The sequence below is a fragment of the Pyrus communis genome, chromosome 10 (assembly GCF_963583255.1).
Source record: "Pyrus communis chromosome 10, drPyrComm1.1, whole genome shotgun sequence".
Classification (NCBI taxonomy): Eukaryota; Viridiplantae; Streptophyta; class Magnoliopsida; order Rosales; family Rosaceae; genus Pyrus; species Pyrus communis.
In genome coordinates this window covers 612,564-628,303 of record NC_084812.1, presented here as the reverse complement: position 1 = coordinate 628,303, position 15,740 = coordinate 612,564, and the positions used below count along the sequence as shown (strand labels likewise).

The 15,740-nt window shown below is 36.7% G+C and overlaps 1 protein-coding gene across 1 annotated transcript; it reads left to right on the top strand.

Moving 5' to 3' along the window:
• Positions 1 to 503: 503 nt before the first annotated feature.
• Positions 504 to 2,989, top strand: LOC137746827 (AP2/ERF and B3 domain-containing transcription factor At1g50680-like). The gene is made up of 3 exons (XM_068486843.1): positions 504 to 706; positions 848 to 919; positions 1,945 to 2,989. Exons 1-3 carry the CDS (start codon positions 504 to 506, stop codon positions 2,987 to 2,989), a joined length of 1,320 nt encoding a protein of 439 aa, XP_068342944.1.
• Positions 2,990 to 15,740: the final 12,751 nt, after the last annotated feature.

Here is a 15,740-nt window from a genome sequence, read left to right as displayed (position 1 = left end):
CACCCTTTTAGCCAATTGCTTGGCCATGTCTGCCACACCTTCAGAAAGTATTATTTTCTTCAAAACGTAGACAATAATTAACGGGGTAATGCTAGAAAGACAAAATTTGAAAACTAAATTTTGAAAATTAAAAGGCATAGAAGTTGATGATTGATTTATTACTTAAGCGTTGATAAACGTGCTCATTACAATTAGTGACACTTCATTTAGTTTGCAAATTTAGTTTATAAACTTGGTCTCCTTAACATTACCCTAATTAATTTTTTTTGAGTAATGATAGAAAGACTAAATCTAAAGACTAAATTTGCAAACTAAATGATGTGTCACCAATAAAAATAAGCACGTTTACCGACATTTAAGTAATAAACCAATCGTCAATTTTCATGTTCTTTAGTTTTCAAAACTTTGTCTCTAAATTTAATCTTCCTAACATTACCCAATTTCTTTCGTATTCGTCACGATTTGAACTTGCTGATTGGATTTTCTTTTGTTTGGGTGCATTGATGATGACAGCCAAATTTTCCGGTTTCAACTCAAATCCGGGTTTTGTTGTGAAATCTGGAGGTGGAACGAGGAAACGTAAGCCCTTGTGGGTCACAGCGCAGTGCCAAATATGGACAGAAATTTATAAACTTTTTCTGGTGCCATTAATTACCTTTTACAACTGCCAGATTTTCCTGGATTCTGATTTACTGCCCTTTTTTGGGTAAGATTTTTACTTTGTTTCCAAGGCGAATGAATGTATTAAACAGCTAGGGTTTGTGTTAGCTTTATCTAGGCTGGCCCAAATAGAGTTTTTGATGTTCTTCTATATATGTTGTTGGTTTTTGTTTTGTTTCTCTGAGAGGAACTTGTTTGAGCTTCAGGAGGAGCAACAGTTTTGCTGCTTCCATTTATTTGCAGCGGGTTACTCGTCGAGGTAACAGTCGTTATCTACTTAAAAGATTTCACTTCATGTAGTTTTATTTAATTGTTTCTTTCACTAATGGTTTTCATTTGCGAAACTGCCCTGGTAATTACTAGTTGATGATGAAGAACTTGAATTTTATTTATGAGAAATTGATTTTGACAATGAATTTGAGTCATTGAAGAAGATTTCGTAAATTGTTTACGTGCTAATAAGCGACGCGTGTTATGAGATTCTCTCTCTTTTATTTTTTTGAATTGTTATGAAGGTGCAGTACTTACAGATACTTTTCGAATCCTTAGCGTAAATTTTTTACGTGTTAATAAGCGACGCTTGCTAGAGATTCTATCTTCTTCTTCTTTTTTTTCTTTTTTTTTTTTTTTTTTTTTTTTTTTTCTGGACTTGGATTTTATTTACGAGAAATTGATTTGATACTAAATTTGAGTCGTTGAAGAAGATTTCATAAATTGTTTACGTGTTAATAAATGACGTGTGCTATGAGATTTTATTTTTCTTTTGGTGCGAAAGTAGTAACTATAGATAATTTTCGAGTCCTTGATGTAAATTGGTGTTAATAAGTGATGGGTGCCACGAGAATTCTCCTTTTTTTGGTTGACTTGTTAAGAAGGAACAATTACTATAGCTTTTTACTATTATGTACTTCTTCCTAATCAAAACTAGTTTTCATAATTTAAGTTTTTGTGTCACTGTTTTTCTTTTTTTAAAGTAAGCTATTTAATATGAAATTTACAAGATGCGATTGTCTGTTTTGGATGCTCAATCAACATATGATCTTTTTCAATCCAAAAGAAAAAAGAGAACGGCTTTAATTTTTTCAAATTTTTTTTATCTGTTTACTCTTCTACCAATACTTTTATACAGTCCATTCAATTCTGGAGTCTTATCTTATCACAAAGACCCTCAATGTGAGCTAATTAGTGAACATAAAATTGTGCTAATTAATTATTAACATTAATAATTCGTTCATACATTTTTTGCCTTCTGTTTTGAAAATTTCCTATTAGTTATTACTGCAGAAGCGTTATGGAAGATGGCATGTCAAGCACGGTCTCAAACAAAGGAGTGAAATGTAAGACCGGAGAAGTTTGCGGTCCAAGCCTTGCTACGAATGACTCAGCAGATGGTGCTAGTAGGCGTGTATCGAAAAGGTTCAAGGGAGTTGTTGAGCAGCCAAATGGGCATTGGGGTGCCCAGATATATGCCAATCACGAAAGGGTTTGGCTTGGCACGTTCAGCTCTGAGAACGAAGCAGCTATGGCTTATGATAGCGCTGCAATCAAGCTTCGTGGTTGCGATTGCCATCGCAACTTTCCATGGACCAAATTCACCTTTGAAGAGCCACACTTTCAAAATCATTACTCTAAAGAAGCTGTGTTGAGAATGATCAAGGATGGTTCCTACCAGGCCGAGTTCTTAGAATATCGAAAGAGTAGCGCTGCAAGGGAGAGTTTGATGAGTGATATTCAATTTGGCAGCTTGGCTAGGGTGCATAACAACATAAATGGAAAGATGTTGAACCGACTTCTTTTCCAAAAAGAGCTGACACCAAGTGATGTTGGTAAGCTGAATAGACTTGTGATACCGGTTAGCAATGCCAAACGGTGCTTTCCCAGCATGTCTGAAGCCACAAGTCAGAAGGTCGAGAGTTGCTCCAGCCAGCTAGTGTTTTATGATAAGATGATGAGGTCGTGGACTTTCCGGTACTGTTTTTGGAAGAGCAGCAGGAGTTTTGTGTTCACCAAGGGTTGGAGTCGGTTCGTAAAGACGCACCATTTGAAGGCAAAAGACATTCTTACATTCTTCCAATGCCAGTACAAGCAACTGGGGGACAATGGTAACAAGGAGCCTCAAACATTTTACATGGTTAAAGTTAACTGGGATGGCGTCGAAAGCGAAGATGTTAGCTGCTTGGTTGAGAATGATGCTAAAAATTTCCAGTATGATAACTGTAAACTTGAAGCTGTAAGCCAAAATATGAATGAAGCTGAAGGAATCCTTGCTGATCAAAAGAAACGTTTCAGGCTTTTCGGCGTGGAGATCTGCAACGAGGTGGCCCATTAGCCTCGAAGGTGTTATGGTTCACCCTTCAATGCCTCAGAATTTGTTGTTTGAGCTTTTGCAGGGAATATGATTAATTAGGTTCTGATTACTAAACATACATCCGTCCTTTTGAACTTACAGGATGTTAGACTGAAATGGATTAATGTACTCTTAATGGTTTTTAGCTGACAAGTTTTGTGATATTTTGTGCATGCTTGCATATAATTCGCAGATATATATTGCTGTTAGAAGTGTAATTAATTGCCGCTCAGGTCAAACCTTAGATTGTAGGAATCTCTATAGTAATCTTCCTTGATTCCATACTGAATCAAGTTTTCTTATCTTGAGGAATAAGTATGGTCTCTATCTTAGTAAAGTTGACGGACTTATTGGGTCAAGATGATGGCAACACAACTAATTTGTATATTTTTATTTAATGTATTTTTGTAAATAGTGAAATTTTAGCTTATGATTGATCTTGTTTGCATTTTTTATTATTGATTTTCGGATAATCAGTTGCGCCCATGAAATTTTGGAAAACATATTTCTAAAACCCCATCTACTTGCAATGTGAATGGAGTACACCATGCACAAAATACTTCACCTAAAATAAAACAAACCATTCCAAAAACACAAATGTTAAGGGTGGGGTTAACTAAGGATAAATTTTACGCCCATTAGATTTAAAGTTATTTTCAAAATAAGTTATGAAGTTTCAAAATAGTAATTACAAGAAACATTCTGATAATATCACGTTTTGTAAAAAACATACACATATTACGTCACGTGTCATTATTTATTAAAAATCCATATTCAGATTTTCAATAAAAAATTTAACCACTCACATCAGCATCGTGCCACATGTCCTTATAAGATATTTTTATCCTTATAAAATATTTTTGAGCACGATTGGATTTCGGGAATGCAATGCAACGAGCGGAACTAAGCAGCAAGTATGTACTATCAAATACCCATTATTTATTTCCCCGTTTCTGTTCCTATTATATTTTCATTAGGGTTAGGATTCCTAATCCTTGTAAGATTAGGATTATTACTTTTCCTATTCCTATTCGTAGGAGGTTAAGGAATATGGATGGTGCGTTGAGTGGCTATAAAATTACATGTCATTCCTGTGATTCAATTGCGGTAAGCCTTGCCTGTATTTCTCTCCCACTTCAATTCGATTCTCCTTTCTTTCATCTGATCAGATTCATGCCGGTCGCCATGAGAGGTCGAGGTCGTGATCATACTATTAGAGCTAAAAGATCCCGCAGCAGTACAATAACCCAGTCATCCCCAGCAGCAGCACCACCTCCACGGGCCTCGGCCTCTGATGATCATATTCGTCACCCTAAAAGACAAAAAATATTCTCAACACCAACAGCAACCAGGCCATCATCAAGAAATATTGAAATATTGATGATCTTCAAGAGTCTTTATTAGTTGAAATCCTTTGTAGACTTCCTTGTTTTAAGTCCGTTTCGCAATGCAAGCTGGTTTCCAAGCGTTGGTGCACTCTCCTGTCAGATCCTCATTTTATCCGCCTTTTCCTATGCGTTCAAAGGAATCGTAAGAAAAAGCCAATAGGTACTGCCATAAGCATAAAAGGGGAGGAATTCCTTAATAGAATTTCGCCATCCTCTAGGCCCCTAGCTCAGTTGTTCAAAATGTTAGGTTTTGAACTTCCGTATCATGATAAGGATACCTAAAAACGTGGATTGAATCAATTAGAAGTCATGACCATGTCAACAACTAATCTCCTGGATTTGAGGGATTGTGGGAGACTAATCTCCTGGATTTGAGGGATTGTGGGAGACTAATCTCCTGGATTTAAGGGATTGTGGGAGACTAATCTCCTGAAATTGAGGGATTGTGGGACCGTTAAACCTTATCCCAAATTTGATGTAAAAGATAATAGGTATTAACTGATCCCATGATAGCTGGGATCACGTTAGGAATATAGCCTATAAATATGAACGTCCCTGCTCACCAGAAAATACGTTCACTCGATCACTAGACTATCGCTAGTATTGGACATAAGGGCTGTGTGAGTAGAAGACTTTCTGTTAACTTCTTTTAAGTGTGTTCGCATTACCTCATGGCTTCTGCAGGTATGTATATATATACACACTGATTCATTCATTTAAATTATCTTATTGTTTATCGTAATCTTAGTTTGGGACTAAATGCTTATTCTAACAATTGGTATCAGAGCCTTTTTAGTCTCACTGAGATTCAAGTTTTTGTATATATGTATCTATACTTCTGCAGTGTTCTGCAGTGACAGCAGAATAAAGGAGGATCGTGTGTGGATTTGTTTTTCTTAGTATAATTGATCGTATGAACTACATCAAAATGGGTTCATATTGAAATGTTAAACTAAGAAATCAGAAGTATGGGAATTCGTAGTTCATTTAATCATAACATGCATATAAGATCTTCTAAAGAAGGCAACGTATGAATGGTTCGATTAATGGAATAGGGCATAGTTTGGTGAATGGTTAACTGTGTTTCGGATTCTTGTCTAAAGACTTGAGTTTTGAAATATTTTTAACAAATAACTAAATGGCTATGCATGGATTAAGTTCTTGCAGTAAATGTTCCTCACCCAAAGGTGTTGTATCTTACTGTGTTTTCCCTACTTCATTGTTTTCATAATGTCTGGCTTCTGCAGCTTCTGCAGTGAATCCCACTTCAATGAATTTTTCCTCTATTGAGCCTTTAAGTGGAGGAAATTACAAAAAATGGAGACAAGATGTGGAGATTATTCTTGGACTAATGGACTACGATCTGGCACTGAGGGAAGATGAACCACAAGCACTGGATAACAATAGCACCGTTGAACAAAGGTTGAAATTTGAAAAATGGGAGAAAGCGAATCGCATGGCACTATTGGTGATCAAACGATCCATTAGTGAAGCTGTTAGAGGAGGCATTCCTGCAACTGACAAAGCGAAGGATTTCCTGGAGGCAATTGAGGCAAAATTTAAGGTTTCAGAGAAGGGAGAGATGGGAAACCTCATGACTACCTTGACAACTCTGAAATATGATGGGAAATGCACTGTCAGAGAACACATTCTGAAGCTAGTGGAGGCTGCTGCGAAGCTCACAGACCTGGAGGTTCCCATTGATGATGCTTTTGTTGTTCATATGGCCCTTAATTCCCTCCCAGATGCATATGAACAATTGAAGACGTCATACAACACACAAAAGGAGAAGTGGAGTCTGAATGATCTCATTTCCATATGTGTTCAAGAAGAAAGCAGGATCAAAAAGGTGTCAAATGAAACAGTGAATTTCATAAAGGCAGAGACTACGAGGAAAACTATCTCGACATCTGGTAAGCCATATAAACCTTTTTCCTATTCTCATGCTGCTGGAAATGATACTCCATCATCCTCCAAGGATCTCAAGGTTTTAAAGGCAACATTGAAAATATTAAATGTTATTTCTGCAAAGAATTTGGTCACTTGAAGAGGGACTGTGATAAACGAAAGAAATGGGCACCTAAGAAAGGTAATAAAATTGAAAATGTTTTTGTCTGTGTTAATGTTAATCTTGTTGAAATCCCTCCAAATTCTTGGTGGTTTGACACTGGTTGTTCGGTGCATATTACCAATTCCTTGCAGGGGTTCACAAGAAAAGAATTTTCAAGAAATGAGGTCTATAATGTTCACGTTGGGGATGGGAATAAAGTAGCTGTGGAGGCAATAGGCACCCTAAAGCTCAAATTGTCAAGTGGTTTCGTTTTACAGTTGCTAGATGTTCTTTATGTTCCTAGGTTAACTAGAAGTTTAATATCTACTTCAAAGCTTGTAAAAGACGGTTATGTTTTTGTTGGGGATGATGAAAGTGTACGGATTATAAGAAAAGTAATATGAATCTTTTGCTTGGTATTTGTTTTTTAAACAATGATCTTTGGAGGTTGAATTGTCAAGTAATGTTAAATTCAAAATGTTTGACAGTGGAATCAAATTTATCTTTGAAAAGGTCTCTGACTAATGAAGGGTCTTCAATGCTTTGGCATAGAAGGCTTGGACATATTAACAAGCAAAGATTAGAAATTCTAGTTAAAGAACAAATGCTTCCAACGTTGGATTTTAATGATATGCAAAATTGTATTGACTGTTGGAAAGGGAAATTAACAAACACAAGGAAAATTGGTTCCACAAGAAGTCTTAACCTCTTAGAAGTCGTCCATTCAGATGTTTGTGGACCTTTCTCCACGCAAACAATCTACAAAAATGCCTATTTTGTGTCTTTCATTGATGATTTTTCTCGATATGCATATGTATATCTAATATCCGAGAAAAATCAAGTGTTTGATTGTTTTAAAAATTTCAAAAATGAAGTGGAAAGACAACTAGAAAAGAAAATTAAAATCTTGAGATCGGACCGTGGAGGGGAGTATTATGGCAGGTACACAGAGAAAGGTCAACAAAAGGGTCCAATGGCCATGTTCTTGGAAGAAAACGGGATTCAAGCTCAATATACTACTCCAGGAACACCACAGCAAAATGGTGTAGCCGAGAGAAAGAATAGGACCTTGATCGAAATGGTGAGATGCATGATGAGTACGACTGATCTTCCTATGTTTCTATGGGGTGAGGCTCTTAAAATGGCAAATTATATATCGAATAGAGTCCCAAGTAAATCCGTGCACAAGACTCCATTTGAACTTTGGACTTCAAGAAAACCTAGTTTGAATCACCTTCATGTATGGGGATGTAAGGCAGAAGAAAAAATGTACAATCCAGAGGCAAAGAAACTTGACTCTAAGACTGTAAGCTGCAGTTTTATTGGTTTTCCCGAGAGATCAAAGGGGTACAGGTTTTATGCTCCAACCTTACATACGAGAATATTTGAAACAAATAGTGCAAGGTTTATTGAAGCGGAAGAATCAAATGGAGATAAGGCTTGTGATTTTATTTTTGAAGAAGAAGAAGAGGCTGTGACAACAATTTCCCCAATGTCATCAACCAAAATTGATTTTGCAACTCTTGACACGCAAAACCAAGTCCATGAAGATTTTTATCAAAGTGATTTTGGTGGGGCTACTGGTTTCCAGCATGCATCAAGCAGCAGCAATACACAAGTCTGCAACATGCAATATAATGGAGATGAAAATCATGGTACAACTACCATGCAATCAGTAATGGTTCCTGCAACAAGGAGGCAGCCTCAACGTACAAGAAAGTCTCCAATTTCAGGAGATTTTCTTGTTTATGTGGGAGAAGCTGAGAAACTAGAGAAGACTGTCGATGACTCACTTGATTTTCAGCAAGCAAATGGAGATAGAACTGAACATGAGGAAGGCATAGAGATTGATCCAGTCACCTTCAAGCAAGCGATGACAAGTGAAAAGGCTGAGCAATGGAAGATAGCCATGCAAGAAGAAATGGACTCCATGTATTCGAATGGAGTGTGGGTCTTGACAGAAGCAAATGAGTCCATAAAACCCATTGGATGCAAATGGGTATACAAAACAAAGAAAGACTTAAAAGGAAAGGTTCAGAGGCATAAAGCAAGACTAGTTGCAAAGGGGTATACTCAAAGGGAAGAATTGGATTACTCTGAGACATTCTCACCTGTTTCTTCAAAGGATTCTCTCAGAATCATCCTTGCTATAGTTGCTCACTACAATCTAGAACTCCACCAAATGGACGTGAAAACTGCGTTCCTAAATGGAGTGTTAGATGAGGAGATTTACATGGTCCAGCCACCTGGTTTTGTTGTAATGGGGCAAGAACAAATGGTGTGCAAACTGAGAAAGTCGATTTATGGGCTGAAACAAGCTTCCAGGCAGTGGTTCTTAAAGTTTGATGAGAAAATAACCAGTTTTGGTTTTGTTGAAAACAAAATTGATGATTGTTTGTATCTCAAGGTATGTGGCTCGAGGTTTATCTTTCTAATTCTATATGTTGACGACATTGTATTAGCAAGTAATGATCTTAATCTCTTGCTGGAAACAAAGAAACTACTGTCACGAACGTTTGAAATGAAAGATATGGGTGAGGCTTCCTTCGTTTTGGGTATAGAAATTATTCGTGATAGAAGCAGATGCCTTTTGGGTCTTTCACAGAAGACCTATATTAAGAAAATGCTCAAGAGGTACAACATGCAAGATTGTTCAAAGGGTGAAGCACCAGTGAGCAAAGGAGATAAATTAAACAAGTCTCAATGCCCTAGTAATGAGATTGAAATGCGAGGGATGGCTAACAGGCCATATGCGTCTATCGTTGGCAGTCTATTGTATGCTCAAGTGTGCACTAGACCGGATTTAGCCTTTGCCATAAGTATGCTTGGAAGATTTCAAGCAAATCCAGGAGAAAAGCATTGGACAGCAGCTAAAAAGGTTATGAGATACCTGCAAAGGACAAAAGATTACATGTTGGTGTATGGGAAATCTGAGAAATTAGAATTGGTTGGCTACTGTGATTCTGATTTCGCAGGTTGTGAGGATGACAGGAGGTCCACGAGTGGGTTTATTTTCCTGTTGGCTGGCGGTGCAATATCTTGGAGAAGTGCAAAACAAAAAACCTTGGCCACTTCAACAATGCAAGCTGAGTATATTTCATGTTTTGAAGCCTCACAACAAGCTAGCTTCTTGAGGAATCTCATCACTGGAATGCAGGTTGTTGAATGCATAAGAAGACCAATTGTCATTTTCTGTGACAATAAGGCAGCCGTGTTCTTCTCCAAAAACAATAAAAAATCTTATGCAGCGAGGTTGATGGACGTGAAATATCAGTCAGTGAAAGAAAAGGTGAAGGCTGTGATAGTTTCCATTGAGCACATTAATACATCGGAAATGCTGGCAGATTCTCTCACAAAACCTCTTGGAGTTGGAGTGTTTAAAGATCATGTTACGTGCATGGGTGTTGTGGAATCTTTTGATGCTTATGTGATGCGTGAATGAAGGTTAACTTCTCTCATCATTTTCTGTTTTCATGAAAGCTTAATAAGCATGAGTTATTGTATTCATATGTTGGTTTATTTTATGACAATGAATTCAATATGATTGTTTCGACTACTGTGTATATGTACAAATATATATGTGCAGTTTTATGAAATGATGAATTACTGATCAAACCAAGGTTTAATGAGCTGGTCGTTATAAAAGGCTTATCGTTGGAGCTAAATAAAAGCTTGACAATGATGTTTGGCTTGATCAGTGGGAGTGTGAATGAATGACATGTTGAATATGTCTGCTTGCTCTGTGAATATCATGCATGAGCAGTTTTGGGGGATGTGATCTCAGAGTGTTAGTACAAATTATAACGTACGAATTTTCTGGGGTTCAACTCTTTGAAACTCTTCATGGCAGATATGAATTGTTGTATGGTTGAAATGATTCAAGTGATCACTGAAGGGATTGGTTTAATGCGTTGGACAAGGAACATGATAAGCGGAAGTTCAAAAGTGGGAGAATGTTAGGTTTTGAACTTCCGTATCATGATAAGGATACCTAAAAACGTGGATTGAATCAATTAGAAGTCATGACCATGTCAACAACTAATCTCCTGGATTTGAGGGATTGTGGGAGACTAATCTCCTGGATTTGAGGGATTGTGGGAGACTAATCTCCTGGATTTAAGGGATTGTGGGAGACTAATCTCCTGAAATTGAGGGCTTGTGGGACCGTTAAACCTTATCCCAAATTTGATGTAAAAGATAATAGGTATTAACTGATCCCATGATAGCTGGGATCACGTTAGGAATATAGCCTATAAATATGAACGTCCCTGCTCACCAGAAAATACGTTCACTCGATCACTAGACTATCGCTAGTATTGGACATAAGGGCTGAGTGAGTAGAAGACTTTCTGTTAACTTCTTTTAAGTGTGTTCGCATTACCTCATGGCTTCTGCAGGTATGTATATATATACACACTGATTCATTCATTTAAATTATCTTATTGTTTATCGTAATCTTAGTTTGGGACTAAATGCTTATTCTAACACAAAAGGCTTGTGAGTATCCACGGTTTGAAACAAGAGCCAATTGTGGTAGGTGCCTACAACGACTTGGTTTTGTGCTGTGCAAGTGAGTACAGTCAGCACGATTACTACATCTGCAATCCACACACAGTCCAGTGGGTTCCTCTTCCTCCCCCACCTCAAGTCTACAAGTATGTAACGGTGGGGTTCACCTGCGATCTTCCCTACTATAACTATAGGAAAGATGATCAGCAAGGGGACATCATCCATCTTAATGCGGAATATAAGTACAGGGTTGTGAGATTAATTGATCCTAGTGTTGATGATGATAATGATGATGATGTAGTTTCCTGCGAAATCAAAGCGCAGATCTTCTTTTCGGAGACCGGTGAATGGAGGGAGTTCGTTTTGTCATCCCCCTCCGCCTTCGCGGTAGGAGACCTGTGTAGAGAGAGCATTGGCGTTGCTTCCAACAGAATGATGTATTGGCTGGGCGGTGGAGGAGAGTTTCTTATTGGGTTTGATCCGTTCATGATCGACAACAGTGATAATACTAGTTTATCTAGAACTCATTATAAGTGCTTTTTCAGTGAGTGTGGCGAGTGGGATTCCGGTTTAATGGATTGCCTAGTTACGCTTGATGGGCGTCTGCGGATGTGCGTGTACTACTCTCCTACTCGCACTCTGTCTATTTGGGAGGTGAATGAAGCAAAGGAAGGTGATCAGACGGTCATGATCCACGGGGGAGCAGGCAGTTTGTGTGTGAGACGTTATAAGAGCGTATACTTGGGGGATGAAGAAATGGTTGTGATTAGTCCAAATATAAATCATATTAGAGCGGTGGTTTTCGACCCGAATAACGAGGACTTGGTCTATCTGGTTATAGATAATACCAGAGACTGGAACAAGAAAGACGTTATCAGGTGCAATACTCGTACAAGAGAGATGTCAAAGGTGTCTACAAATCGGACAATATGTTGTTTGCACCTCTTTCCATTTGTGCATCCGTGGTGGCCGACACCAGTCCGTCAACTACCACAACGTGGCGAGCCCAGGCCAAACCTCTCAACCTGATTTGGTAAAATAAAGGGATGAATGTTTGTATCATGTTTTTAGTAATTAAAATAAAGAGATGAATGTTTGTGTCATGTTTGTATCCAAGACTGATGAATAAAAGGGCGGGATATCTTCTGTGTCTAGCTTTGCTCACGGTCACTTTGAACTTACAGGATGTTAGACTGAAATGGGTTAATGTACTCTTAATGGTTTTTAGCTGACAAGTTTTGTGATATTTTGTGCATGCTTGCATATAATTCGCAGATATTGCTCTTAGAAGTGTAATTAATTGCCGCTCAGGTCAAACCGAGTCTCTATAGTAATCTTTGTTGATTCCATACTAAATTAGGTTTTCTTATCTTGAGGAACAAGTATGGTCTCTGATAGAGATTTTATCACACACGCAAACGGGTTAAAAACTTCTATATTACTTGCAAGAATGACAAGGTTGTTGTAGTATAAAATGGTTCTCGCAAGGTCGTTCTCCATAGGGATTATTAAATAATTCAAAACAAACCAAATTCCAATTAATTATTGTAAAGCAGAAAATTGAGATTATTGGTTTTATAACCTACTTAAATTAAAACGAATCTAATTAATAAAAATAAACTAATATGCAATATTAAAGATGAAAGGGAAAGAAAACTGTTTTGGAAAAATCAAATTAAGAAAGCATTAGGGTTCCACCATCACCTAACAATCCTATGTATTTTTACCTATTACTTATGATCTACACATGCCACGTTGAAGGTTAGGTTTTCTTAATTTATATTCTACTTGGAACCTCCAACATAAAACGTATATCTAATATGCAACCCTTCTGGACGTTCGGATCAAATCTGAACATGAGAGACTCATTATGCTTTATGAAAACCCTTTGAAAAACCATGCAACCATTAAGACGTGGTGTTCATCTTAAGTGAAATTACAATTATTAATCACAAGAAGCCAACGTCAATTTCAGGGAACCTTCCGACCAAAATTGCATTAAATTACTTTTCTAAATATCCTAATGGTGATCAGGCATTAAGACAATTAGATAATTTTAATCACGGTGATCAATGATTCAAAGTATGCATGGAATCAATCACAAGCAATTAAATAAAAATTACATATTCATGCTAAGGCTCAAGGGTTCACCCTAGCAAAAGGAATTAGTTACGAATATTCATAATTGAAAATATTATTAAGAATAAAAAGAATGAAAACACCTTAAAGTAGAAAATCTCCAAGAACCCTAGCCAAGTTCTCTGTCTCCCCAAAGTTGCATAAAAGAAGGCCTCCCCCCAAAACTAGAACCGGCCAAAGCCTTTTAATATCTCTCTAAAAACCAGCACACAAACCCTAACAATCAAGTATTTTATTCCCACTAAGAAACTAAATAATAATAAAATAAAATAGAAAATAAAGTCCAAATTAAACTAGGAAAAGCTGCACAAAAACTGTTCAGCCACGTTTTAGCTTCAAATCTCCACCAAATCCGGCCCATAATAGCTTGTTTTGAAGATTAGGACGTTCTGAACACATCTCCAGAAGGCCACGAAACCATCCGAGGTCATCTTGGGCTCCAAAAACGCAACTCAAGCCCAAAACGTCACTATTCCAGCACTGCACATTGCTCCTTTATTTTATTGTCAGAAAATCATCGCTCGGTAGAAAAATCTGATATTTTGATACGATCAAGCCAAGTAACTCACGAATGTCCTCCAATTGGAATTACTCCAAAATTCATCCATTTGACCATGTTTTGCTCCAGAAGAAGTCAAAAGTCCTATATTAGAAATACAATTCAAAGTATTAAAATTCTTCCAAATTATTAACCAAAGTATACTAAGACTAGGATAAAATATATAATATGAAATTGACTCATCAGTCTCTATCTTAACAAAGTGCAAAACAATCAAAAGGACAAAACCCTAGAGGCTTGGATAAAGATGGAATTTTCAGAACCAGTTGAGAATTTTGAGACGATGGGTCTGATGAGGGAGTTTGGTGTTTGTGAAGAAATGGTGGTTTCGTCGAGCGGTGGGAGCAATGGGGATGTTGCTGCAGGAGGAGGAGGAGCTCATGAAACATGGCAACAATTGAGGAGTCTAAGACAAAGGCAAGTGGATATTTACCAAACAAAAGGAAATAATTCTAGACGCTAGGGATGTTACGTACCAAATATCGGGTTCTCACTCTAGTTTTTTTAATGTCATTTGTTTTTATCATTTGCTGTAAACAGCTAGATATCTTTTATTAGTTTTTTTTTTTTGTGATCAATAACTATTTTACTTAATTTACTTTGTCGTTGGCAAATGGTTTTTTTATCATAGTGTTGGAAAGCATTCAAGTTTATGTACTTCGGTGCAAGTTTGATCTTCATCGATTTCTCTTACACCTAACAATTAACTTCTAACCTAGCTACTAATGCTATTGCTCAACTTAAAAAAAAATTACTTTGTAGTTCTTACAAATATAAAGAGAAAACAAATAAAAAGTTTGTTGTTCGCCAACTACTCGTGTCTTTTGTCATTGTTGTTGTGGTTGGTGTGGTAACGACTTGTGTGTAAAAATGTTCAGATGAGTAATCCTTGAAAGTATGATCAGTGTAAATTTTGATAGAAAAATTATAAGAACTAACAAATAAGAAATGATTCCGATGTACAAAAATGGACATAAGATTGGTTGAATTGAAATAAATGACAAAAATATAGTGTACCAGTGTAGGACCATATGTCTCTATGGCACACCTTCCACACGTAAGAGCAAGTCCTCCCGTTTTAGGTGGGCAAGGGCAAGTGATGGAGGACAAGATTTGAGTGAATTTCTACGAGGAAAAGTAAAGGAAAAAAGGAGTATTTAAAGTTGGTATTAAATTGTAGACTTTTCGATTTTTGTCCGATTAATATGATTTATTTTTGTTTTAATTTTCTAAGTCTTTTTAGTTGTCCAAAGAGGTTGTAAATGGCTTATTTAAGCCATGATTATTATCCTTTGTTTTTAATCCTTTACCAAATTAATCAACATTACTCTTTAGAATTTCTATCAAACTAGTGGATTCCAGTAACTTTTGTTCTATAAGGAGTTATGCTAGTAACTCTTACTAGCTTTGTGCCACGTCAGCGAGGGCCAATGAAATTTCTCCTACTGTTCACCCGTTTAAGAAGAGGAAGGGGCAAGAGTAAAAACACGATTATTAATGAAAAATATATATTTTTCATGTTTTATATCTTGTAGGTATGTACTTAGTAAGTTTGTTATTTGAAAATAAAACTCTATATTTAACTCTGATAATTTCATTTTAAATACAAAGTGACGCATAGCATTACAAACAAGCATAATCTAAACTACACATTAATAAAATTCTCTTTATCAATAAAAAAAATGATGAAAAAACTATTTAATCTTCTATCACAACAAATAAAAATCAAAATCAAAACTCCTAGATAATATCATTTGTTAAAAAAAAAAAAAAAAATGAAGTCAAATGAAAAGATGATTCAACGTTGTAAATTTATTAAGCGTGGTAAGTGTGTTGACAAAACAATTGTAATTTTTTATAATTTTTTTGGATTTTTCTACCTTCGATTTAATCCAGGACTCACAATTAAAGATTAAAAAAAAATTTAATATTTTAATATTATTGCACTGGCGCCCCTCTCTTTTCTCTCTTCCTCTTCCCGGCCGTCTTGGTCTGCAACACAGCAGAGCAATTTCTGACTGAAATGTCACCAGTACCTGCACCGAAGCTACAGCCTTCATCACCCAACTAAAGATTTGGCACCATCAT

Excerpts from the sequence above, each read along its gene's own strand:
- LOC137746827 (XM_068486843.1), top strand. The coding sequence starts at position 504 with ATGATGACAGCCAAATTTTCCGGTTTCAACTCAAATCCGGGTTTTGTT. Across the intron at positions 707-847 it reads GATTTACTGCCCTTTTTTGG|GAACTTGTTTGAGCTTCAGG; the intron begins GTAAGATTTTTA and ends TTTCTCTGAGAG. Across the intron at positions 920-1,944 it reads GCAGCGGGTTACTCGTCGAG|AAGCGTTATGGAAGATGGCA; the intron begins GTAACAGTCGTT and ends TTATTACTGCAG.